This window comes from Vicugna pacos, unplaced genomic scaffold (assembly GCF_048564905.1).
Source record: "Vicugna pacos unplaced genomic scaffold, VicPac4 scaffold_103, whole genome shotgun sequence".
Classification (NCBI taxonomy): domain Eukaryota; kingdom Metazoa; phylum Chordata; class Mammalia; order Artiodactyla; family Camelidae; genus Vicugna; species Vicugna pacos.
Window position 1 is genome coordinate 2603767 of NW_027328783.1, and position 26903 is coordinate 2630669.

The 26903-nt window shown below is 44.1% G+C and overlaps 1 protein-coding gene across 6 annotated transcripts in view; it reads left to right on the top strand.

Moving 5' to 3' along the window:
* Positions 1–26903, top strand: part of LOC140694718 (uncharacterized) — a 204121-nt gene that overhangs the window by 91375 nt on the left and 85843 nt on the right. For 3 of the 6 annotated variants that reach the window (XR_012070315.1, XR_012070311.1, XR_012070306.1), the window contains exon 1: positions 9262–9488. The exons of 1 other annotated variant lie outside the window; for it this stretch is intronic. Coding sequence is in view for 1 of the 5 variants with exons in the window: in XM_072957828.1 (XP_072813929.1) it covers positions 8917–9241 (325 nt within the window). In the remaining 4 variants the exon portion in view is untranslated. Of the gene's footprint in view, positions 1–8916; positions 9489–26903 lie in introns of those variants that run through there. 2 more of the 6 variants (XM_072957828.1, XR_012070310.1) reach the window with 2 other exon arrangements.

Here is a 26903-nt window from a genome sequence, read left to right on the forward strand (position 1 = left end):
ACCTCGCCAGACTTAGGAAATTAGTTTGTTGGTTTAATTGTATTTTCTGTTGGCCATGTCCTGACAGGAGAGAAATTTTACCTCATGGTCATGTTTCAATTAGCTGTTACTGAGAATTGCTGATCTGATACATAGTGTATGTATTACATTAACTTTGTAGAGTAGTTATCATTTTTCTGTCTTTGCCCTTTAATTTTGTTTGCCCCTTCAGTGTTCTATTCTTTTTGGGGCCTTATTTTTTTTTTAATTAAAAAATGTCTGTTAGCAGTTAAGAAAAAAAAAGCAAAGAAAAAATGCACATGAGAACTAAATTTAGAAAATGTCTAGTGTGTTTTCTGTCTCGGCAATGGAGTGTACTAGAAACTCCTGAAAACCTTCATTACACAAGTTCCTTAAAATGCTGATTGAGAAATAAAACCTTCCTTCCTCATCTTTCAAGCTGCACAACTCATTGTCAAGAAAGTGAGGGAAAATTCTCAGAAGCCAAGACAAACGAGAAAGCAGGGTTTCTGAGAGATACGTGAGCGTTAGAAGCCGTGGTGTGCTGGTTGGCTCCTGAACTGATTTTCAGTTGCCTTGACAGGAGGGAGGGATGTGAGCCCCAGACCTCTCACACTAGGAGTTGGATGGGTGATCATATAATGGGCCAAGCCCATCCTGAGAATCTTGCTTTACTAAAGGGTGAAATAGGAAAAAAAAATTCCTCAAGACAAGAAAGTAAGGAAAGTCAGTTTTGTTGGAAGAGGGGAAAAATAACAAATCCAAAGTAAGGATATAGTTTAAAGCTGTTCTGGCATGAGAGTGACCACAAACTCCTGGCAGAAAAGCACAGCTACTCCTTGATTGATAAGTTGTATTTTGAATGAATCAGTGAACAGCTATTCCGAAAAAGGCCTCCAGAGTCTTGTGGATCAAGATACTGGACAGCAAACACCTCTCTTCCAAGGTCTCATTCAAATAACCAGAAAGGTTTTAAAGGAAACTAACAATAATCTGAGTTGTATTTATTGACATTACTATATGCTAAGAATTCAGAGGTGACTATGGAGTTGTCTCCTCTTTTATGGACCTTATTTTCTCTTTGGGGAGAAAAATGACATAGTTGGGTATCTTGGTGGAGGGAGGTGTTAGTCTGTTGCAATTAGCCAGGAGAGGAGATTAAGAAAACAGTGAAAGATCGGTGAACTTTTTAGCTGAGGACAGTCTTGTTCACTTGGCTTTTAATTGCAGGCTCAATGAGCTGTCACTGGAGGGAATAGATCTTACGGAAGATGGACATAGCTCAAGCCTCTTTGGAATGGACAAGTGAACCTGGAAAAAGACAGTCAAATCTGTGCAGACATTAAAGTTCACTTGAACGTGCTGCATCCCTGAGCCAAAGATAGGACAAATATGCAGCAATTCTTGAGGACAGAAGAGTGGTTTTTAAGGTTCTCCAAGAATGAATCCCATGGAACCGAGATGGCCAGTTCTCAAACTGAGACTTTGTTCTTTGGACGGTGTACCCAGCAAGGGTATTGGCCTTTTATATGTTTCCATTTGTCTTTAATACATGTCTGTTGATGAGGACATGGGCACAAATGTTTGACACCTTGTCGAGGCGATTTTGGATACCTGCCTAGAAGCACGGGCACAGTTGTGGCTGCTTCATACATCTTGCAGCCCATCCCTTTCCCCGGCTCCGTGATCACGGCAGAGTGGTTCCTTGTTGACATGTCCGTTTCCTCTGTGACATCATAACCCATGAAAAGACCGGAGCATATTAACTTGGATTTGTTAAAGTCAAAGAAACAGATCAAATATGGAGTCAGATTTGTTCTTTCCTATTTCAGTAGTACCATGGAGATGGCAGTTTGGGCAGCTTTTTGTAGTGTCCTGGAGGCTTTCTCTCTCAGCTTCTGGGTGCCTCTATTGAAAACCCTTCATTGCTGTCTGGCCTGCTGGTAATGCACACTGCCTGTTTTGCCCTGAAGATGTGTTCTGTTTATAAACTCATCTCTACTTCTTGGAAAACAACTCAAGAAAAACTCAGTTGGTTTTCCACCAGCCATGGGCAGGGGTGAGGTAAACCGTGTTATTATTTCATAAAATAATAGTAATAATAGTAATAGTCATAGTAGTAGTACTTGTAGTAATAGTAATAATAATAATAATAATAATAATAATAATAATAATAATAATAATAATATTAATAGAAGTCTTAAAACAGGACAGAGCACATTGGAGAGAGTCAAAAAATGCTTTCTGGCTTAAATCAAAAGTGATGACTAGTGATTCCATGGCTGCTGTATTTGCTAAGCTAATTACTCCTTTGCTCCATTACACATTTCTTTTATCTGAAAAAGAAATACAAGGAAATGGTTTAAAAAAAACTCAGAGAACAAAAATACACAAGTGAAAGAAGTTTTCCCTCATCCTCTGTTCTTTCAGCCCTCTCTGGAGATGCCTCTGTTTACTATCCTTTGGGTGCTTTTCCAGATATGCTTTGCACATTCCCACCTATGTATGTAAATTCCTTTAAAATTTTAGTTATTTTTAACTTAAAGGGGTTTAAATCCTCAAGTGGCATCTGGCCGGGTAATATAACAGAACAAATCTGACTCCATATTAGATTTGTTCCTTTGAATTTAACCCTATGCTCTGTCACCTAGGCTTCATCTTGCTTGTAAAACAATGTTGCCTAGAGCCTGAAATAAACAGGAGACCCTATTCTGAAGGCTCTGACCTTTAAGGATATTTAACACTTTTTCATTCATTAAAAGATAGCAAATTGCAGAATAGAAAATAACGTTTCTTTTGTTGGAGGTTTACAGGGATCTGACCCACGCAGATAGCTGCAAGAAGAAAGGATTCTAACAAGAAGGAATTCCTACACTAAGAAGTTTGCACTAACCAAGCACATAGGAAAGGAGCCTGAATTGTGACTTGGGGAGATGGTTTTCCAGGACATTAGTTTGCCATCTAGGTCTACAGAAACTTGCTATTCCATGCCCCAACATCTGGTCTCCCAACTTATTGGCCTGTCCTGCACTGAGGAGAATTAATTTCGACTTGGTAACACTCCTATCTACCTAGAAAGCTGGGCACTGGAGCTGAGTGTTATGGAAACAGGCCAGCCAAGACAAAAGCACCAATCGGAGTGTTGGAGTACTCAGAATTATTATGCCGGTGGGCTCAGAGGGGCTTCGGCTCCGAAGTTTTGAGTACCTCCAAGACGTGCACATGAGGTTTTAAAGGCTTAGTTACAAGTAAGGGGGGATTAGCCAATAAGGCTCAAAGAACAAAAAGCAAGGAATAAGTACACTGGAGCTTATCAATTTGTAACAGATCACATTACTGACACTTGTTGAGCTTGGAATTACGAGTTAGGTTGTTAGGCCAATAAACTGACACTAAACTTCAGATTTACGAGATAGCCCAGCAGAATTTAGATCAGTAAACTGACACTTATCACACTTAGATTTGTGACTTAGCTTGTTAGCCCAGCTGGACTTTTCCTTCACATGAGGACAGCTCTCCCACACCCAGGGAACTACTGTGAGCCCTTGATGTTTCCACTAGGGTGGGGTATGGTTTACCCAGGAGGGATGGGGACTATGCACCAACACTCAGGCAGTCTGCTCTGTCTGGGGCTCTGATCTTGTACCATCCCGCTCCCTGCCAGCCCAACACCTGGGACAGTGGAGCTAAGGCAGAGATCCTGCCTGCCTGTTTCCCAGCTTGTAAAAGGGGAATATGTGCTCTTCCCAAGGTAGTTCTGAGCGACAACACCTGCGGGTGCTTGGTTCTCAGAGCAACAGAAAACCCAGCTCCGCGTGGGGGCAACGGGTGTGATCTCCCTAGGGTTTCTGCAGAAGCATCGGACGGAGGGTTGGATCACGGTGGTAAAATTGAGCTGCGGGGCTTGAAGGGTAACAGAAGGGTACAGAGGCAGGTCTGCCGCCTAGGGGTGCCCCAGAGGTAAAGCTTTTTTTCTCCAACTCCTCTAAGACCCTCCCTTCTCCAGATCCCTTCCTTCTCTCTGCTCATCCTGTCCATCTGTATCCCTCCAATTTTCCCGTCCTCTCCACCCGCTCCCATCTTCTCCCTCCCTCGCTGTCCCACCTTCTCTCACAGAACCCAGAGAGGATCGCTGGCCCTCCTGCGCATGCGCAGTCAGTGCCAAGTGGTCCGCTGGTTGGGAGCTCCATATCCGAGCCGGGGATCGGGCCCAAAGGCTTCTCAACTACGTCGCCCGGTAGGCCTTTGGTTCCTGCCTGGGGTCGGGGCCTCTGACTGTGGAAGTGCAAGGTGGGGGGCTCCTGGGAAAGGGGTCAGGCGGCTGCGGGAGGGCGGTCCGCCTGTCACAGACCCCAAGGGCGCTAGTCAGCCCGTGTTCAGATAAATTGCTCAGGCCAGACCCCTCTGCCAGCGCCACCTGCCCCGGCGTCCCGGCCACAGTGTCCAGGGCCTGGTGTGCACCTGCCATCTCTCACCCAGCCGGGATCCCCTCAGTCCGCGGCTGGCGTCCCCTTCCCCTCTCCCTCCCGCTAGTCCTCTCCTCCCGGGCTTGCTCTTCTCGTCCGGCGGCCCGTCCCCGCCCCTGGGCGGGCTGTGTCCCGGGCGGGCGGGGTCTGCGGACCCGGACGGGGGCGGGCGCCTGGGACTGTGGCTGGGGCTGTCCTCCGAGCGAGGCTGCAGCCCGCGTCCCCCTCCCCGCTTTCCCTGCCCCGCGACCCCGGGGCTGCCCTGCTCTCCCTTTCCCGCTCCCTGAGGACCAGCTCTGTGGCGTGGGCGCTGCTACCTGGGCTGAAAGCCTCCGGCTCTAACGCCCAGCTTCTCCTGGTGGAGTCGGGATAAGGGAGCGTCACTGCTAAGCGAGGTTCTGTCTCCCCCCTCCATGTTTCTGCCTCAGGTAAGTACCTTGAACACTTTCAGGTGTTATGATGGCGGTGCTTGTTGATGTCACGTGTTTTTATAGTGAGAGGGATTGCAGTGGTGAAAGCAGGGCTTGGTTCTGTTAAAAATGTGCTGAAGGCATGAGGCTGTGACATCCTCCTTCCTTCCCTCTCCCAGGGTGAAAGGAGTGATCCTCGATTTTCAAAAGATAGTTACAGTCCCTAACTAGCCCAGCCCAGCTAGTGTGTGTTAACAGGAACAGCACCACCAGAGGCCTTGGAGACCCAGGCATATTGCAGCCCTAAAGTGCTCCTGGCATAGTTTGGCTTGTTTAGGTTTTTTGTTTTTCTTAAATTGTGGGACAGACTAGTGTATAAACTGAAAAATAATTGTCAAGAAATAATTTTCATAGGACAATTTTATTGTGATATAGTTCACACACCATGAATTCCATCCATTTAAATGGTACAATTCAGCAGCTTTTTGCATATTCACAGTGGTGCATGCATTATTATTCCAGAACGTTTTCATCACTTCAGAAAGAGCAGTGGAAATGAATGACCTATCCACCCCTCCCAAGTGGTGGTTCTAAAGAAATTTCTTGGCTATTCCTGACCATAAATTAACTTGTTATATTCCAAGAAAAATCGGGTAGGAATTCTAACCAGAATTGAAATGAATCTGTCTATCAAAACAGGAAGAATTTATACCTTTATGGCATAAACTTCTTCTACCCATGAATATATCTGGGACCCTATCTTTTCATCTGACCAGAGCCTGGCCCATGTGAAGTCCTCACTACTTTTTGGGCTTGTGAATGATGAGATTCTATACATCGTTAGTTGCAACTGTAGCCTTTCACAGAAGAGAAAAGTAACCTCAGTGAAGCAAGTGACTCTCTGATGGTCAGAAAGAGTGACAGCCAGTGCTGGAGTGATCCAGTGGACTTGGTGTTTGCAGCTAGATTTCTCGACCACCTACAGTTAAGGGGATTAGAGAGTTCTTTTATTTTTTCTTAATGGCGTTGCATTTATTTTTACTTATTTTTTAAAATTATTTTTTATTTAAGTGTATTCAATTTACAATGTTAGTTTCAAGTGTACAGCAGAGATTCAGTTATAAACATATGCATATGTATATATATATATGTTTTAGATTGTTTTTAGTATAAATCACTACAAGAAATTGAATATAGTTCCCTGTGTTATGTAGCAGGTCCTTGTCATTTATTTTATATTTACTAATTTGTATCTGTTAATCCCCCCTTTCCTGCCTGCTAAACACAGTTTGCTTTCTATGTCCATGAGTCCATTACTAGGAGCACCGTTTTTCCTAGTAATATATGCTCTTTTGCTGCTCTCAGTTTCAGTAATTCCATCTTATCTGTGGGCGCTTTTCTTCTGGTGGCCTTAATGTGGTTTGCACACGTGGTAATAGAGATCTGTATTTGGGAGAACCCCAGGCCTCGTGTAGTCCCTGGTACAGAGTGCCCACTGAATTGATGCTTGAACTGGGAAAAAAGCACAGTAAATGTTGGAATTTCCACTATGGTTGAGAATTCTATAACCTCTTTTGACAAATTTAATATTGGCTGCACCCATTCTGGGTAATTTGGTGGAAATTCATGTTATGGTGGTGAAGAGACGGGGCCTTGTATGCTTCTTCTCTTTCTGTTTTCTAACACTCATTCTCCTGGGCCTTCCAGATCCTCCCCTAGAAGTGCCAGGTCTGGCTTGGTGCTGCGCTGAGGCAATATTTGTTAATAAGGCCCTTTCCTCATCTCTTCTGAGTCTCCGGTTCTTTCTCTGCACAATGAGGGATTAGACTAGATAACTACTTTTCAGTTTCTTTTAAAGCCATGTTTCCTTTGAGAAACAGAAAATGCAAATCTCTCCTCTCAAACCAACCCTTTAGATTTTGAAAAGTCCTCCAAGGAGTGACATAGCTCTTTGTGGAAAATGAATGTGATTGTGATTCCAGGTGACACAGAAAAGACTCTTCAGAGATTGATTGCAGGGAGAGGGCAGGAAAGGGGCAGTATGTCACACTTTCTAGTGTGAGCACTGGAGCAGGGGCTTGGATTTAAATACGGTGTCTGACGTGGCCTCTCTCTAATCTTGTAGAATGTGATAAACTACTCTACCTCAGTTTCTTGATGTGTCAAGTTGGGGTGATAATATTTTAAGGCTTTTGTGAAACATTATGCAAATAAGCCATTTGTGTATGGGTAGAAACAAGACCTGCTAGGGATTCAGGGATTTGTTTAAAAAAAAAAAAATCTTGTCCATAGCACTCTGTCTGTGTGTATTTAGTAGTTCCTGAAGGGTGAGGGTGAGTCTAAAGCCCATCGTGGGAGAGGTGGCCCATGATTCTCTGTGCCCCTGAATGCCCCCTCCTCCCCAGTCCTCTTCCTCAGTCCAGGATGAAGTTCCCTAGTAGATTTACTCAGAGGTCTTGTGAAAATGGCTATTCATTTTATTGTTTCACCAAGAAGGGCTGCCATCATGATCTCTGTGGTCAGGTTTTGAAGGGCTGCCATCATGATATCTGGTAAGAATTCTATGGAATTGGGTGTTTCTATTTAATGAAAAGAAAAAAATTACAAATAGAAAATTAGAACAAGGATGGTCACATGGGCTCTTGGAAGTGGACACCATTAGAAGTTGGAGGGACTAGTGGGCTCAGTGGGAATGTTAACTGAGTGTATCTCATGGGCTGGGCATTGTCCTATTTGTACTGTGTGTTCCTTATTTGAGACAGTGAGCTCACCTAACCTCGAAAACCTCTTTAAAAAATTAGACTTTTTATTTTGAGATGTAATGTAGATTCCCATGTGGTAGTAAGAGATAATATGGAGAGAGCCTATGGACTCTTTTCCCAGTTTTCCTTAATGGTTCCATCTTGCAATATTGGGGTACAATTCATTACTGACTCACTAACAATTTGAGGTTTGTGTTATTGCCCTCATTTCTATCCACGATTAAATTGGGGCTTAGAGAAGCACACAGGCCTGCCCAGGTCACCCACATTGTTAGTGCAGAGTCTGGTGAACGTGGGCTTGGGATTCCCAGGAAGTATCATTATGATGGTCTTTGGCAGGGAGCAGCATTCACTTTGCTTGTTTATTCATTCATTCAAGAAACATTTATTGAGTAAATTCTGTGGGTCAGATGCTTTCTTAGGGTTATCTGATTCTTCAGCAGTACTGAGAACCAGGAAATATTTATATTTTTTAAACTGAGAAAATTAGCTCTGAGAGGTTATAACTCCCCCAAAGGAAGAAAAGCTCATAAAGGGGGGATAGTACAATTGTACAGTCACCACTTTTTATGCAGGTGGTACCCTAGGCATTTTACATTTGCAAACACCCGTAATCCAGATATATTCTTGCAAGGCATGGATTTTTTTTAATTGATGTATAGTCAAGTTTACAATGTTGTGTCAATTGCAAGGTGTTTTTTGACTTTTGAATTAAAAAATACTTTTTCAGGAGGGAAATTAGGTGTATTTATTTGTTTGATTTTTTAAAATGAGGTACTGGGGTTTGAACCCAGGACCTCGTACATGCTAAGCATGTGCTCCACCAATGAACAGTACCCTCTACCCCAAGGCAAGTTTTCTTATCCATTACTATGAAGCTAAGGGGTTCAAATAAATTGAATAGGAATCCAGATCTTTTGATCCTACTGTGGTCCTTCTCTTTATATTCTGCTGAAGGGGGTTGGGGAAGCATTTCCTTTGTTCATTTCTTTATTCAGCATTTTTGAGCAGTGACTTTGCATCAGGGCCTTGCTAGGTGCTTGGAAATAGAAAATAAGAAATGACCTTTCTCTGCAGAGGCAGGAAGCCTAGACCAAAAGCTGGGTAATGTGATCCGAGCTACAGTAGCCATGTGCAGACTATGAGGACAAACTGTACCCCCGGATTTGCTTTGGCTTCCCTTGCCTTCTGTCTGGTACACACCAGGTCACCGCAACCCAGATGGGCCCATAGCACACAGCAGAGTATGTACCTCGATCTCCTCTCCTGTCTCGGCAGGGCCTGCAACATGAGCATCCCTGACTACGTGCAGTGTGCTGAGGACCACCAGACTCTTCCCGTTGTAGTCCAAACCATGGAGATCATCTCAGAGGAGAATTTCTTTTGCATCTATCAGCTACTCACCTCGGTGAGCCATATCAGCCCATGTGGCTCCCAGTGGACACTCTGTATCCACTACAGGCACCGCTATGTGCCCGAGAATGGGTGGAGCGTCTTCCAGAAACACTGCAAGGTCGTGGGCCTTGTCACCATTACCGACTGTCTCTCTGCCAAGGCCTTGGAGAAGCTCCACGTGCAGAGGAGCTGTATGGCACCTCGATAATGACTCTCAGCTCTTTGTCTTTGTACTGCATGTGGAAGAAGTCGAGCAGCCGCGCACCGACGTTGCCTTCAAATTTAGAGGACTGCAGGGTGGTGGAGAAGAGGATCGAGGACTTCACTGAGTCACTCTTCATCTTGCTCAATTCCAAGTGGCTGGATGGTGGCCCCAAGAATTCTGGGGACAAGATCCCCCTCCCCTGCATCCCGTTTGAGAAGGAGGACTTCATGGGACTGGACACAGACAGCAGGTAAGTTTACCTGGAGGCCAGTCCACCCTGGCTTTGTGCCGGATTGTTTCCCTACATCCAGAAAGGGATCAGCAAGGAAGAAGTCTGTCTTGTAGCCAAGGGGGGATGGAGATGCAGCCCGCCGGTTTACAGACATTTCAAAGTGAATCCGCCTTTGTTTCAGAGAGATCCTTTTAGGGTTAGTGTGGACACTTACTCCCGCTTTACAGCCAGGACCATGGTGGGAACCCTGGGGTTGCTGTCCAATAAAGTAGCCAAAGCCACTGATGCTAGGAGCACTGGGGAGGAGGCTGGACTGAGCTGAGATGTGCTCTAGGTCAAATGCACATCAGACACTGAGGCTTGTCTAGTAAAAGTATATAAACTATCTCTTTACTTCCTATATTGCTTACATGTCAAAATGATAGTATTTTACATACAGTAGATTAAGTAAGATCTGTTCTTAAAATCAGTTTCTAGTATTTGTTTTTTGTTTGTTGGTTTGTTTCTTTGTTTACCATTTTAAACGTGGCAAATGGGAAACGTTATTTACATGGCTCTCATTTCATTTCTGTTGGGCAGCCTGTCCTGGGACAGTCTCATCCCTTTGCTTATAGATGAGATGCTGAACCCCGAGAGGCGGAACGAGGAGCTGGTTGAGCTGGGGCTGGAGCCGGTGTCTCCTGCCTCCCAGGCCCAGCACCTATTCTGCTCAGGCCCTCTCTTCTTGCCCGACAGCCTCCATGCCAAGTTAGGACATCAGAAACACCGCCGGGGACTTCCGAATGAACTCCTTATGCAGGGAAAGGCGTATCACGGTGTATGGGACAGAGCAGGGAAATGTTCATTCTCACTTTTTCCCTGTGATTAAGTCAACGGCCCCACATTGCCTCGGAAGTACAGACGAGCTCTTCTGGGCTGCCTACCCCCCCAACTTCAGCTCTGTTTCCCGGTGTATCTGTTGTGCTGTCCCTCAGGCAGAAGAGGGTGAGATGCCTTTTCCGAGACGTGGAAACCTTTGCTGGGGAGAGTGAGGGAAGCTGTGTTCCCCCGGCCTACGGCCTCTGTCCTTGAGTCTGGAGAGGGCTCATGGTGGTCCCACAGGTGACGGTCGGAGAACCTGGCACATGTTTCTGGGCCCGCTGTGAAGGAAGTGCTCTGTGACTCTTGAACTTAGCTAAGATCAGATCCTACTCTCTGGTTGTTGGTAAGTTGGAGGAGAAGATGCTAGAGAATTGATAAAAAGAATGTCTAGACCAGCCCTGTGAGTGAGAAGCACAGGGGACACGAGTCCCACCTGCGAGAGATAATGTAGCGGGCTCTGGATGAATTTTCTGTTCCTCCCAGACATACCTCTATGACTTAAGGAAGGGGAGAGGCATGCTGTAGCCATGATCTGTACTTGTCCTCTCAGGGCCCTGTGATCTACATGCCCGCACTCCCCATCTGCTTCTTAAGATGAGCTGGCATGTATAGGAGCCTGGGCACTGCTGAGGGCATAGCTGCCAGCACCGTGCTACACCAAGTCTGGCTCCGTTCACCTCTCCTGTCAACACCTGCTGAGGCCCCAGGCATTAGTCAAGGTAGGTGCATCAGTGCAACATAATCAGGGACCACTTCTCCCCCTGGACAGACTGGTGAGTGAGCAGTGGAAGCCTGGAGCCCTGCCCCAGCCCCCACGCCAGTGCCTCCTCTTTTGTCATAGGAGGCACTGGTGATATTTTTGCTCAACAAATGCTTGTCTCTGAGTCTGCAGCCCCACCAGAGAATGCCAGCTTGTTTTTGTCTTTTGAAGTCTGCCCTTGGGACTTGGCGGAGTATCCGGATGTGTAATTAGCCCACAGTGGTTGACACTGTCCCCATTGTTTACCCAGAACCTCGTGTACCAGGCATGGCTCCCAGTATCGAAATACAGCAGCGCATTAAACCTCCCTCCTTTTGGGTCTGTCTGTTCTGGTACCATAAGGGCTCAGCCAGCTTCTGAACGTCAGTGAGATAACGCGGCCAGTGAGCTCGGGTCAAGCACATTCTCCTCCAGTCACTTTTACCCCATTGTTGCTTTTAGTATTCCACAGTCATTAATTATTTAAACAATTCTTTGGTACAGGAGCAGAGCCTAATTCTCTCCTGCTACTCTTGGTGGAAGTGAGTAAAACGGTCCAGACTGAAATGCGACCACAATTTGTAGCTCAAAAGCTGCCTTGAAGCTTGTAGGTGGAATTTTGGTTAGGGGCGCTGACCACGTTGGGGTCCCCCGGCAGCGCCGCTCCCCTTAGGTCCCTGCTTTCCCTGGAGCAGGGGGTGATGGTGGGTCTCACCATCCCCTCGTCCCTGGCCTCACACACTCACGTAAATTCTTGTACATGCTGTCAAAATCATTTTTTTTCTTGTGTGTTTCTAATTTTCTCTTGTTCCTCTTTTCCTTTTTCTTTATTCCTTTTTCATTTGTACTGCCCAGTGAGCATGTTGTTGCATCTGAAAATGTGGGCTGTGCACACCCTGCATTGGAAATAGCCAGATTGCCCTCCATACTGTCTCCATCGCTTTAAAAAGCAAAATCTTAATATCTGTCTTGATCCATGTATTATCCTAGTCATTTTGTATTTTCTAATGTTTTGGAATATTTGCTTTGTTAGCACATTACCCACTGGTGTTAGATACCTGTTAAAATCCTTGCTTTGAGGGACCTGTTTGGTCCTCCTTTTATTTGGTGACAAATGCGCCCTTATTAAATTTGTTTGATTGTTTTGAAGAAGTAAGATGCGAATTGATTTAGTCGGCTGCTCAGGGATTCTTTTCATGGAGTATTTAAACTTGTAAGGTCAAACTCTGCAGCATTTTGCTCGATTCCTGCTTTTACACAAACGTGCTCGGCACGCGGTTCCTGGCTGTCGCTGTGTGACGTGCGTGACGGCGCTTCCTGGCCGGCGGTCACTGGTGAGGAAGTGGCCGGCTCGGGGGTGACAGTTGCAGGGGACGCTGTTGGAGGAAGCGGTCACCGTTTGGTTCTTTAATTTTTTTTTTTTGCATTCAACTTCCCCGTGCCATTTACTTTACTTTGCCTTCATAAAGGGGCAGAATTGGGTCTAAAATCCATGACACTATTTGTTCCCTTTACGAGGCTGGTTTTTCTGGGTATCAGGACAACATGACCTTCTCCTAAGTAGCTGGCTCACCTGGATCTGTTGGACACAGGGACAGCTAAAAGGGCCGTAGCTTCCTCTCTGCTCCAGCCAGTGGGCATTCAGAGCTGGGTCTGTGGTTTGCCTCAGCAGCCGTGCAGACCTCCCTGCCCCGGCCTTTACTTTTAACCCATGTTGGCAGTAAAGAGTTGAATCCGTTTCTGTTGCAGCTGACGTCCACCACTGACAGCCGTGTCGTTAGTTTGTGGTAGTCAGTCTCCAACACCCCAGACAACCGTGAAGGAAGATGATTTGGCCGACCTAGGACCCTGGATTCTCACCCTCACCATGGTTCATCTCACCCGGTGGAAGGGTTTGGCCACCACCATCATGCTGACCATGAGGCCTTGTTTCTCCTTTCATGCTCTGGTCCAAATGTGGACACTTCATTTTTCACTGAATCTGTCTCGCTTGAGACAGGCCAGAATATCTGAATGAGTCCATCACATTCTGGGTGGGGAACAGAACAGAAGTAAATGTCGCAAGTAGATGGAGTCTAGGCTGTGCGGGTTGGCAAATGCAGGCTGGGATCTGTGATGGCTGGGCTGTACACTGGACACAGGTCTTTCCCGTGGCTCCCGAGAGCCCAGGAGTTGAAGTGATAACAGCCTTGCGTGGGTTCCCCCATCCTCATCTGCTCACTGGCAAGTGTGTCTGCTAATTAGGAGCTCCCCCAGACCTCGGGCCCTTCAAAGCTCAGACCACGGGAAAATCTTGAGTCCCTTCTCCTGGGCCTCCTGTGTGAGAGTCCAGTGCCTTCTGAGGTGACCAGCGGCAGGAGATGCCTCCCCCTCCAGGGAGCACCCTACGGCGGACTGTTAGTGAACCATGCTGTGAGCTTGTGTGTTTCCGGCCATGGTCCCTGCAAAACCACACTTGAGATCAGCTTATTGGCGAAAATAACAGGACTGATTCCAGGGCAGGGCCGGGGGGAGGGAACAGTGGAAATTGAATGTGAGCTGAGACAACTAGGTGGGTGCTGAGGCTGTTACTAAAATGGGGAGTCTGGGAGGTACCTGCCAGGAATCGAATTCCAGAGTAAATGGTGGACATGAGGCATTTTTAAGATGCCATTTTTCATCCAAGTTAGGACTTCAAAGAGGCACTCGGCTCTATGAGACTGGGGCTCAGGTGAAGGAGCTGGACTAGAGATACAAGTTGGGAGTCGTCATTCTTAGCTGGTGTTCACAGCCTTGCATGTGAATTAGATCATCTCGAGAGCTGCAGACTGAGGCTGAGGGAGGGGAGGGCTGTGCCTCGGTTGGAGGTAAGCCCAGACCATGCAGCTTTGGTGTGTCAGCCAGCGGCGTTTATCATTTTCAGAGCAATCCCATTTATCCTTAAGGGGCCTGGGGGTCAGCAGGGCCAGCCAGAAAGAAATCCAAAGGGAGAGTCTTGGCCACGTGTGCGTCTTAGGAAGGTGCAGAGGCTGCAGGATACGGAAGGTTAGAATCCTCAGAAGCTGGAGTTGGAGTGGGGAGAAGGTATTCACAGTCACCTGTGAGGGAGGGAGGGAGGCCTAGGGAGTCCCCACCCTACTGGACTCGCTTTCCCATGAACAGGAGGCAGTCAGACAGAGGATCTGAGGTAAGAAGGATGGGCACTGGGAGGGGAGCCAACCTGGAGAATGGTGCTTGGAAAGTTCTGGAATAGTCTCCCTGAAAAATAGAGTTAAAAATACCCAGACTCTTAAGAATATTGTTAGTGACTTGGGAGGAGGCAGTTGTTTTTCTGGCCTCCTAAGTGTAAGTCATGTATCCAGGGATACACAGAAGATACGGGCAGTCTGTTCCGGGGACTTGATCCTTACCAGGGGGATCAGTGCAAGTTTAAAGGGGCAGAAGGGCAGCGGATCGAAACTAGCCAGGCCCCGTGTCAGGTAGCAGTCGGCCGCCCTACTTGCGTGTTTCATTCACATCCATGACTCCCAGGTGGGCGCTGACAGCCCCCTTTTGGGGATTGGGAAGCATTCTCAGAGGGGTTAAGGAATTGGTTTTTTTAGCGGTTGATAAATACTGTAGCAGGATTCAAGCAGAGCCTTGTCAGACTTCAAGGGCATGTTCTCTCTACTGTTTCCAGTACTTCCCTGTTATACCTGGAATGGTGAAGTGGGTCAGATTTGGAGCCTTTCAGAAAAAGTATGATTTAAGTGCCTCAGGACTGTTTCACAAAGCTCAGCGTTCTTTGATGGTTCTGAAGCATGCAGTGCTTTTCGCCCCACAGAGGTAACGTCTAACTCCATTGTCGATGATGTGGTTGCAAATGATATACAGGTGTAAAACCACACTTCGCAGCTTCTAAAGGGAAACTCTCCAATTCTCCCTTGGTCGGCTTTCTTCCACGGGGTGTAACTGTGCTGCAGCATAGGCCTGAGCTTCCGTATGGAGTGAGGATTTAATATCCGATGTTAGCATAAAATGGTCAGATGAAGAAAACCGACATTGTCAATTTATTTTTGGGTTTCATTAGTCAAGATATACTATCAGTTAATGGCCCATATAGCAAATGAAATTCAGTATAGGACATTGCATTTCTTCCTTTCTATTTAGAGTTCTCTTACCGAATAAGGTTGCCTGCTTTGGAACATCAGTTTCACCACCACGGCACCTATCAGTGTGTTGGTGTGATTGCATTTACAGAGTGAATCTAATCTGGTCTTCCTCAGCCCCAAACACTTCAGTGCAGAATCACGGGCTGTAGCCATCTGTTAGTCACGCAAATACTTCTAAAATTATATGATGCCAGAAAAGAAAGAAAAGAGAGAGAGAGAGATTGCCTTTATCAAAGTTCCTTTCAGTTCTAACTGCAAACTGTTGTTGAGCAGCTCTTGTTTCCTTTGGATATGAATATATACATTTCTTTGCATGTAACCTAGGTTTTGGACTAGAACACCAAGTTCTTGCTGTCCACAAGCCACAAAAATAGTAGCCAAATTGCACACGTGTGAAATAGTTTATACTTTTTTCTGAGAAAGTATCCTTGAATTTGGGACTTGGACTGTGATTTCTGCTTTTTGCTTCCCTCAACCGTCTTGTAATCTCTCACTCCTTCCCACGTGGTTCCCAAGTGTTCGTGGTCTCAAAGGAGCGGGCAAACACCCAGTTGGTCACCATGTACTGCTGCTATAGATAGAGACCAGACAAGACCTAAAGGACATTATCGGAGAGGAATTCCTGGAAGAAATGGGCTCTACATTCAGTTGTGAGGACAGAGTAAGAGTCAGCCAGGAGAAGGAGTCAAGAATGTGTCTCAGATCGCAGGTGCAGCCCGGGCAGAGGCCTGGAGGCTTTTGGCGTGGGCACCCGTGGAGAGTGCCCTGTGCGGTCCAGGGTGGAGGGAGCCCCTGCTGGGGAGGACACTGGAGAGAGTCCGGGATGTAGGGTTTTGGAAGAAGTTGAGTTTTACTAGAACTGACACAGTAGGCAGTGAAGGGTGTCAACAGAAGTGACCCTCAGGAAAGGTACTTCTGGTTTTGCTTCTGATATTCTACAGACCGAAGGATCGGGACGGGCGAGAGCAGGTATGTCTGTCCCTTTGAGACCCAACCGGTCATTCATTTATACATTACACGTGCACTTCTGTGAGTCTAGGGGAGAGAGCGTGTAGCCACATTAGTAAGCAAAATGTATTTGCTTCTTGAGAGCTTAGCATTGTCAGAAGTTGACTTAGCCTAGAATGTTCTAGGAAGAGAGGAACAAATTGTGGAGGTTGGAGGGAGGGAAGGCTTCCTTGGAAAACAGTCAAAATGAGACTGGAGCAAGTGGGAAGTAGGAGCAGGTCAGGGGCCCCTGTGGTCACTGGGGACCTGTGTACTTAGGTGAGGATGGGCGAGCAGGGTCTGGGGTGGGGCTAGAACTCTAACAGGGAGCCTCTAAAGGGTTTGAAGTGGGGGTTGATGTAATCAAATTTGTGATTTGGGAAGGCTGCCGTGGCTCTCTGTGTTTGTATAGCGGGGAAGAGGGGGTGGGTGCCACCAACTGGGGGATCATTAGAAGACCATTCACAGGCTGGGATATGGGCATCGGGGCTACTTGGGGATGGCAGGGGCAGTGTGGATGCCGGCTTTCCTTATTGGGGGACTTGTTAGCGGGCCGACCTAGAGGCATTTTGTGGCTGGAAGAAAACTGATGGAGGCCGCCAGGTGGATTTTCCTCTTCTCTCCTTCCCTGCCTAGTGTGATGATCTTAGCTCAGCCAACATTTGGAACAAAAGAGCTAATTTCCAGGGTTGCCCAGGACTTTGTAGAGCTCGTTCGAGTGAGATCTGATCGGATTTAGGTTTGTGTTCAGATCTGGATGTTCACTTAGCTAGAAACGTCCTGTCATTTCGATTTCCATAGGGGTTTTTTACTTCATAAAGATTGCTTTCTTGGTGAGAGGAAATTTAATACAGCTGTTGTCTTTTTCAAAAAAATCATATCATTTAAGAACTTTAATATTCAAAAGAATAGAAATATATAAAATATTTAAGGAATTCTTTGGTGTAGTTTCTTTGCTTTCTGAGCTGATGTGGAGTTAGAGCCTTTGCATTACTTAATAGCACATCCTTGTCAGTATTTAAAGAGCTGATAGTGGGCGCCCCAGGCCCCACCTCTCAAAGAATCGTTAAAGTTTTCTCTGAAATAGTGAGGTCATAAAGGTCTTGTTTTCAGAAATCAAACGGTTTATAATACGCAGCATAGCCACATTTATAAAATAATAATTAGTTCAAAATTAAGAAAGTGGAGGATAATTGATTTTTTTAAAGCCTATACATAAACTTTCTTGTGCTAATGTTGCAACTGGAAATTTTGAAAAGAAAAATCCTACTGCAATATCATCTACAAGGAATACATATATGAGTTTTACGCTTGAAATGTAACTGCGCAGTGGTTTTCAAAGTCAGGAGCATTCCAGCTCAGATACTGGCAGTGATGGTTGCTGGTTTTCAATGAAAGAGCCTAAATTTGCCTTCTTAGCTTTTTTATTTTTGTATTGAGAGGGTTGATTAGTGCTTTGCCAGCATGATTTTGGGGCAAATTGAGGGCAGATGTCGTGTAAAAACAGTGAGATATTTCCATGCATTTTATTTTCTGGACATCACCAGGGCACATGTGGAGTTTGTGCCTGCAGGCTGGAATGCTGCAGGACTCCCTAATCCATCACCATTATGTCCTGGAGCTGCTCAGGTCATTGAATGCTTTTCTGTTGCTTGGAGGAAAGGTGGTCTGATGGAGATGATCAGATGTGCAGTTAAAGTGCTATTACTTGAAATAAGAGTAACCTAGAAATATTGCTCTAACAATACAGGATGAGGGAGGAGAATTGTCTGAGCTACTTGCAGTGGGGAGTCTTCTCATGTTTCTCCCACACCGTGACTCCTGCCAATATCCGCCACAGCCCTGCACGGTAGTCCTGCCGAAGCAAGCAAGCACTTTGCTCAGAAACGCACTGAATTTCCTTGTGCCTCTGTTTGTTGGCTTTTTTTTGAAAGCACATTTTGCCCTTTGCTTAAATGCCATCCATGCTAGTCAACTCTTACACTCATTTTTCTGGAACTCGTCCATAAATAGCTGCTGAATGGATGAACAGAATGTAGTATCTCCATGTAGTGGAAGATTATTCACACGTAAGAGTGAATAAAAAAGAAAAAAAAAGAGGAAAATGAAAAAGGCCACCTGTTTTTGGAACTCCACCCTGACTGTTCAACCCACACTTTTCCCTTTGAAACCCAATCACTTATGCTCCACTCTACTCTTTTTGATAGTGCTTACCACCTTCTAATAATCTTTAACGTTTTCAAAAAAAAAAAAAGAAAGAGATGCTGATACCACTTCAAAATATACAAGCCTTGATAACAGCTTGTTAATTGAAAGGAAGCAGACACAAACGGTCAAATATTGTTGATTTCAGTGATCTGAAATGCCCAGAAAAGGCACATGCAGAGGCAGAGAGCAGGTGATGGCTGGAAGGGGCTGGTTGGAGGGGGATTAGGGAGTGACTGCTAGTGATAGGCGGATTCTTTAGGGGTGATGAAGTGTTCTGGAAATAGAAGGTGATGGGTGCTACACAACCGTGATTGTGCAGAAGACTGCTGAGCGCTGTGTCTGGGAGTGCCTGTTGTTGGGGCATCTTTATTTTGTTCTCATCCTGCAATGTGAAGAGCCATCTTCTGCTGTGGCTGTTCTACTCCTGTGAGTGGTGAGGGTCAGAGACTTTGCAGAGTCATGTTTCTTTTTTCCCCCTGGGTGAGTGTAGGCAAAAAAAGATTTAAGCCTAAGAAAGTGCTCCATCTGCAGAAATGTCTTTTTGTTTTGCATGATGTAAAAACCTTGAGAGCTTTTAACCGTTGAGGCCAGTCTGTGGGAGGAAATAGCCCGTGAAACCTGTTTGAGCCCGGGAAGCACCGTGCATCTCTCCCAGACACGGGTGGGGATTTCACCCCCGTTCAGGCAGTGAAGGGCCCAGACCCGTGAGCAGACTTGACAATCGTGAATATTTACGTGTATCCGCTGCTTCATCTTGGATATTAATTTCAAGCTGAGTCAGTTTGTGGCGGCAGCCTCATCCTACATCAGGAATTTATAGTATCTGCTCTTTGAGGTGAAGACCTGACAGACTTGATTATTTAACAGTCTGCCTTGAATTGATATCTCAGATTCCTTTGTCAAAAGCAAAACAGCAGAAATACAGACGTCCTTTAATGCCAATGTGACCTGGAACGGGATTAGCCTCTGTGCCTCAGTCGCCTTATCTGTGAGTGGGTAAGATGATAACAGTGCTTCCCTCAGAGGAGCTGGTGAGGGGAGAGTCAGAAGCACAAATGGAGGACTTACACGAGGTGCTCATGAATGACATAATTTAGTGCTGTCAGTCTGGTGAGGCCTCAGGGGCAGAGATGTCAGAACAGAGCAGTCCTAGCCGGAGCTCGATCCGTGATGGCAGCTGTTATGATCAGTATCACCACTGTTGATTATCAGGTAGTTTATGACTTGGTAATATGAATTCATGAATAATGTTAAAGAACTAGATATCTCAGATCCAGTTTACATAGTCCTCAAAATTTCCTCTGAGAAATAGATGGTATCTTCCCCATCTTAAATCTGAGATGAGTCTCTAAAAAAGTCTGTATTCCTCCATCTTTTTGCTTTAATTCCCCATTTCTTAAAAAACAAAGTTTTTAAATGTAGTTACTGGGGACTGAACTGAGTGCCTCATGCATGCTAAGCACATACTCTCCCACATGAGGTATAACCTCCTCCCTGATTTTTTTTTAATTTACTTTCTTAATTTACGGAGTTTAGAGGCCTCTAATTCTTTTTCTGGAGACTTGTCCATGAACCTGTAAATCTATAATTAATGGACAAAATTTGGTTTATTAAAAAAATCAATAGAATATTGTGCAATCCATCCAAAAAGAAATGCTCATTGACTTAAAATGTTTCTCCTTTAAGGTGATTTCTCCTGTTTGGTCTAGCTTAATTTATTAACAGGCATCCTCATCATCATAATGACCAAACTCGCTGTGAGTGGACACCTACCTAAGGCTAAAATGCTTTCCTCATGTTTTAGTTCATAGCAGGTGTTTGATTGTAGGTATCAGTGTCTCCTTTTTTGCAGCTGAGGGATTGAGAGATGGAGCAGCTTGTCCCAAATTACACGCAGCAGGCTGTGGCTAGCTCGGTGCTGGAACCCAGGCTGCACAGGATGCTTTCTTAATTGCTCCTCTAATCAGCCTCCCGTTAAGTGGTTACCCAAACACCTGTGACTCCATAAATGGCCGAGTTTAGTGATCTCAGCTTGATGATGCCTTCAAAGGAGAGACACCATTGAGAAGGTGAGACAGAGTGGCAGAAATTACAATTGTTTATTTTCACAAATTTATAATTCTCAGGTAATTACTTAAAAAGTTAATTTTATATTTTAGTGCTCTGTAAGCACTAAAAACATAACATTAAAAATAATTATAGTGCAAAAGGGAAGTGGGCTCTGAAAGTCCAACCACTGCTATTGATGTTACTTGTTTTTCTCTAGTGGCCCTTATTGACAGAAATACTTACAAAGACTGAATTGGTTTTATGTAGTCTTAATATGGAAGAAAAGATTGTCAGTGAATATTGTAAGTAAAGTCTTTACTCTTTTCTTTCCTGTTGATGAATATGTAAGTTGTTTTCATGGCTTAAGTACATTTCCTCATTTGTGAAATTTTAGTAATATTGTTTAATTTGTCTGACTGTGAGAGTTAGACGCCTTGTATACAAAGAACACAAGAGGTGCTTAATAAAAGTGCTGTCACAATGACAGATATTTTAGATTTATCAACTCTGAATACTAAAGAGTGTCGCTTATTTCTGATGCATATTTAGTATGTATATGTATGATATATTTGAATATGGTTTAAAGTAACAAGGATTCATTTTTTTTTTGGTGTAGTATGAAGTTTTAATGAAATCTGTATCATTCTAGTGAGACAGGGACTAGTTAAATTGCCTTAATCAGATGACCTTGAAGATTATTTACACAGAATATGTATTGTTACAAATCAGAATTTATGTTGCCGTGTAACCATCCACTCAGATATTTAAATTCGTGGGATTCTGACCAGATCAATTAAGTTTAGTAAAATCCACATTGATCATTTTCAGGGAATAAGCTCCTCTCTTTTGTGATTAAAGAAAATTTTGATTTTTTTCTACACTCTTAACAGGTTTAAAATATCAAAACATTGATTTGACACATTACTTTTTTAATAGAGAGAATAAAGCTCATGCTGTTTTATTATGTAAATAAATATTTTTGTATGTCGACAAACTTGTATGATATCCTGGATCTTTGAGAAGTATTTTGCAAGATATTAGATAACCTACTGTTGGAAAAATACAAACGTGACTTTTATGAACATAGGCGTAGTAAAGATCTGTTGGTTTTTGCTACAGTGCAAGACATGAGGCCTAGGATGCCTTTGCTGCCGATTGCCAGGAGGACACATTCCATGTCTCAGTTTCCCCTCCTGTAAAATGAAGTGGCTGAACTGGATTCTTTCCTCTTCTAAGATGAGTTTCCATGAGCCTATGTCTTCTGTTTATATTCAGGAGTATTAGCAGTATCAAATTAAATACTGAATATCCCTCCCTTCCCCCGAATCAAAGTGCAGTATATGCTACATAAGCTTTTAGTTATCTGATTCTCCTTTCTGATCCTACAGGCAATTTTTGTGTTGCATCTTTCCCGGCAACCTGGAAGGTCATTTTAGCCATAGGTGGCACTGTTGCACCTTCTTACAGTCTTAACATTCCTGTTTGTAAAAGAAGGCTTAAATAACTTTATTTTATTTTGATTTCTTTACTTAATGCTTCAGAAGAGCCCAATGTCTTTTATGTGTGTCTACCTGGAAAAGTTATTCTGCTTATATCTTAGATTTATTCTGTCATCTCACTGTGAACATTTCAGCCTTGCTGTGCAAGCAATGGGAAAATCGGGCTTTTCTTCTAGTGTTAGAAACCAGTGAGCCGGGATTTTATAAAACAGCTAGAAGCGGCATCTGGACGACCTTAAAGGTGAAAAGTGTATTGAGTTCCCTGAGTTTTGACCCCTCCGCTGTGTGTTAATTGGTGGTAGGAGATTTGGTACATATACGAAGTGGTGTAGTTTTTTGACTTGGGTTTGGTTGCACGTGCTGCCACTGAGCCACGTGAGCCTGAGACAGTTCGTTTTGAGTTTTTCCCTCGTCTGTGAGATGGGGACATTCATATATGAATTGTAGAATTGTGAGAATAAGAAATTATGTGCAGTGTTTACCACAGTGAGTATGTCAAGAGGGCTCTTAAACTTTAGCTGCTGTTTTGTGTGAAGCCATCATTTGGGAGTCTTTGGCAATTACTAAGAAACAGGAAAATAAGAAGAGCTGTTTTTATGATGAAAGATATTTGAGGAGGTTCCATAGTTCCTATACCCATAATTTAGCATCAGCAGAGTCAGGACAGTTACACAGTCGCCCTGAACCAATGTTAAGCCACAGAATTATTTGTTGCTTCATATATTTTGGGGCTTAAGGAGATCCAATACTTATACACATGTTGTCTCCAGCAGCCAACTGAGAGATGACACAAAAGAGTAGACAGGCGATAAATGTCTTCTTTGTTACTGATGAAGCCACGTTCTTCATGAACTTCAAGGCTGTGGGAAAATGCGTGTCATGATACTGTGTCCCAGAAATACAGACTCACCCTGTCCCATGTAGCTCTGGGCCACAGCGAGCCTTCCCTTGAGAGGACCTGCCCCTTCATGCACAGGGCTTTCCTGCCATGGAGCTGAGCATCCCAGGTGCTTCCCAATGGTGACCAACACTGGAGTGAAAGGAAGGGTTTCACATGCCCCGCTTGTCTCTCCGGACTCACACCTCACTCTGTTAGTGTGATGAGTGCTAGCTGTGGGCCAGGGGCCAGGGGTGTGAAGGGAGAAGCACTCTCCATGGCCCAAAAGAGTGGTTAGGAGGCATCCCCTCCCTCAGTTTAAACAGGTGGTGGGGTGGAACATAAGGGTACTCCCCAATTGTTTATAAAAGGAGAAATAAGGATGTTCTTTGGGACTTAGGCTAGCCAGGAAACACATAAGATGATTAGAGGGGAGACTTGTAAATCACTTTGATATTAAGTTGACATTTGTTGAACACCCAAAATGTGCTACATTCTTTTCTGAGCATTTTACAGAAATGAATCCTTCAATCTTCTCAACAAGCGAGTAAGGAAGGTTTGATTGTTATCCCAGTTTTACAGTGTGGAAATTGAGGCACACAGAGGGTAATTAAGTTGGCAAAATCACAGAACTAGTAATTGGCAGAGCTGGTATTTAAACCCTGGCTGTCTGGTTTTGAGGCTCCCAGAGATGGGCTTTTTGTGTTTAGCGTTATCAGCATCCCTGAATCTTTGTACCTCTGTGCATCAGTTAGCCTATAAAGGACAGGGAAAGGAGAGTTACATGGGTGCTCATAGTCATGTCTTGCCGCTGTCCACGGAGAGTTCACCGTGATTGGCGTTAATTGTCTTCTGGGCAGTAGATCTGTTCGTATAATAGAAATTTAGTTCATTGAGTTAATCTAGAAACCCTTCCTGCTCCGTTTCTGTCCATGCTTGCCATGTGACTGCCTGCCCGTTATTGGGCAGTGGAGGAGAAAATGTACTCATGGTTGAACTCTGATATTTCAGTCTGGTTCATAGATTCACGTCTTCTGTTACATTAATAAGCTAAGTTTCTGGTTTTCTTGCATCAGTGTCTCATGACTTTGGTTAATGTGAAACCAGTCCATGGGAGCCCAGGGGTGATGACGGTATAATTTCTGAGCACGCTGTGGCACTTCTACCCATGCAGACGTGGCTGAAGGATGTCCACCTTCCTCACTGATTTCCCCCAACAGCAGGGTCCTCTCCCACCCCTGGATGTGAGGTTGGGAGCTCTCTGAGTAGGCCAGTCAGAGGCCCAGTTAACCAATCAGAAAATGATGAAGTACCTGGAAGTGGGTTTAATAGAAGAAAAGGGCTTCCAGGTAGTCAGATGGGCTGTTCGAGTCCATTTGGTGAAAAGCTGTCCACTGTCTGTGGTTTAGCTGCTTCTTTGCTATTGAAAAGTCTGGAGTAGATGAAGGGATTTTAAAAGGCAGAAAGGAATGATTTCAGGTGGTACGTCCACACTGGTGAGAAGTGATGGATGACCACCAGTGTGAGGCATAGACAGAGTCTTACAAACTTCATACAACAGCATTAAAAGCTCTGCCATCTGAGTGCACTTCATATGGGGTCCAGATCATCACTGGTGACGCAGTGAGGGCAAGTAACTGATGATGGCAGAAAGAACATGGACGCATCAAAAAGGTCTCGTTCACGTTCCCTGTTTAAGGGATGCGGCACAGTGTAATATATTTGAGCTGGTTTTTCACTGAAAAATTTTTAGTGTTTTCTGGGACTCCCCAGTACCCCAAGGGTCCATGCAGCTGGGTGTCCCCTCAGTGCAGCACTGTCAGCGCTTGCCCTGGGCTGACGCGGTGTCACACGGAGTAGGACGGTCAGCGTCCCCGGCTCCTCTGAGCTCCGTCTCCTCATCCGCAGAGCCGGGTTTCTCATCCGTGTCTACTTAGTAGGGTTGTTGAGAATCACACGTGAAGCTTCAGGGGTGACTTGTGGTTGTCTCTGTGATTGGCATATAGTGAATATTTGATAGAAACACTTGTTTTTTTAGTATAATTGTAGTACCTAGGTTGCAGTGGTTTTTAGTCTGCGTTTTTTTATAAATTTATTCTTATTTTTTTTGTTTTGCAACTTTGTTTATTTATTTTTATTTTTATTTTTTAACATTTTTATTGATTTATAATCATTTTACAGTGTTGTGTCAAATTCCAGTGTTCAGCACAATTTTTCAGTCATTCATGGAAATATACACACTCATTGTCACATTTTTTTCTCTGTGATTTATCATAACATTTTGTGTATATTTCCCTGTGTTTATTCTTTTTTTTTTACATTTTTTATTGATTCATAATCATTTTACAGTGCTGTGTCAAATTCCAGTGTTCAGCACAATTTTTCAGTCATTCATGGACATATACACACTCATTGTCACATTTTTTTCTCTGTGATTTATCATAACATTTTGTGTATATTTCCCAGTGCTATACAGTGTAATCTTGTTTATTTATTCTACAATTTTGAAATCCCAGTCTATCCCTTCCCACCCTCTACCCCCCCCCCGGTAACCACAAGTCTGTATTCTCGGTCCATGAGTCTATTTCTGTCCTGTATTTATGCTTTGTTTTTGTTTGTTTTTGTTTTTTAGATTCCGCATATGAGCGATCTCATATGGTATTTTTATTTCTCTTTCTGGCTTACTTCACTTAGAATGACATTCTCTAGGAGCATCCATGTTGCTGCAAATGGCATTATGTTGTCGGTTTTTATGGCTGAGAAGTATTCCATTGTATAAATATACCACATCTTCTTCATCCAGTCACCTGTTGATGGACATTTAGGTAGTTTCCATGTTTTGGCTATTGTAAATAGTGCTGCTATGAACATTGGGGAGCAGGTGTCATCCTGAAGTAGTTTTCCTTCTGGGTACAAGCCCAGGAGTGGGATTCCTGGGTCATATGGTAAGTCTATTCCTAGTCTTTTGAGGAATCTCCACACTGTCTTCCATAGTGGCTGCACTATTCTTATTTTTAAATATGCACTTAGTTTATTTATTTTTTTGGAGGTACTGGGGACTGAAGCCAGGACATTGTGCATGCTATGCAGGTGCTCTACAACTGAGTAAAACACACCCTCCTTTTCTGCACTTGAATATAAATATTGCTATACACAAAATAGCTCTTAAACACCATCATGGGACCTAGTCACTGTATAGACAATTGAACACGTATGCTATTTCAATAGGAATAAATGTTGATGAGACATACATTTCTGAATCTGTTAATGTGCTTAAAAACGATCATAGGTAGTGATAAACACGAATCTTTGATCCAGTACTTCTTAGGGTCTGTTTTGCCATCAAGGGAAATTACATTCTACAGAGAAGGCTAATTGGGTCTCTTTGATATTTGGATGGTTTAGCAGATGATGAAGACTTTCAAAAGCTGACAGTTTTGTATTTTAAATTAACTACAAAGTTATCTTCTACAAGTTGTAAGTACTAAGCTTGTGAAGTGCTCAGTAATCCAGGGGGTATGTGTCTGTGTCTGTGTGAACGTTTGTGTGTGTGATATCAGGAAGATAGAAAGAAGTTCCATATAGACTTCTGATAACTTTCTCCTCCATTTCAAGGTGTAGGCATATATTTACATAAATAAATTGATATTCTTTTGTCATTTGGCATGTTGGGAATAAGACTTTCTCATACTTGTTTCAGAAGGGTTAGGGAGGTTGAGCTTAGGAAATGGGAGGATATAGAGACAGGGAGGTTCTTTAAACTGTGCAGAATGAGAAATAGTAACTTTTCTCTTTTCTTCTAGAGCAAACTGGCACTGAATTGTAACATAATATTACTCAGAATTGCTTTTCTGATCAGATACAAGTACCTCAGATTTTTTAAGGCAACATGAAAGATGAAATATGTTTTAGCATTTATCTTTAAAAGAAGTTTTATTTTTCAAGTAAAAGGTTATAGCCTGTTCTTTCTTCCAGCGGTACAAGAAATTCTCATTGATCTATCTAAATGACCTCTGTGCTTAGATTCTTTGTGTTTTTTTTTCTTTAAGTGCTTGTTTCATTGTGGTTTGAATGAATGTTTAA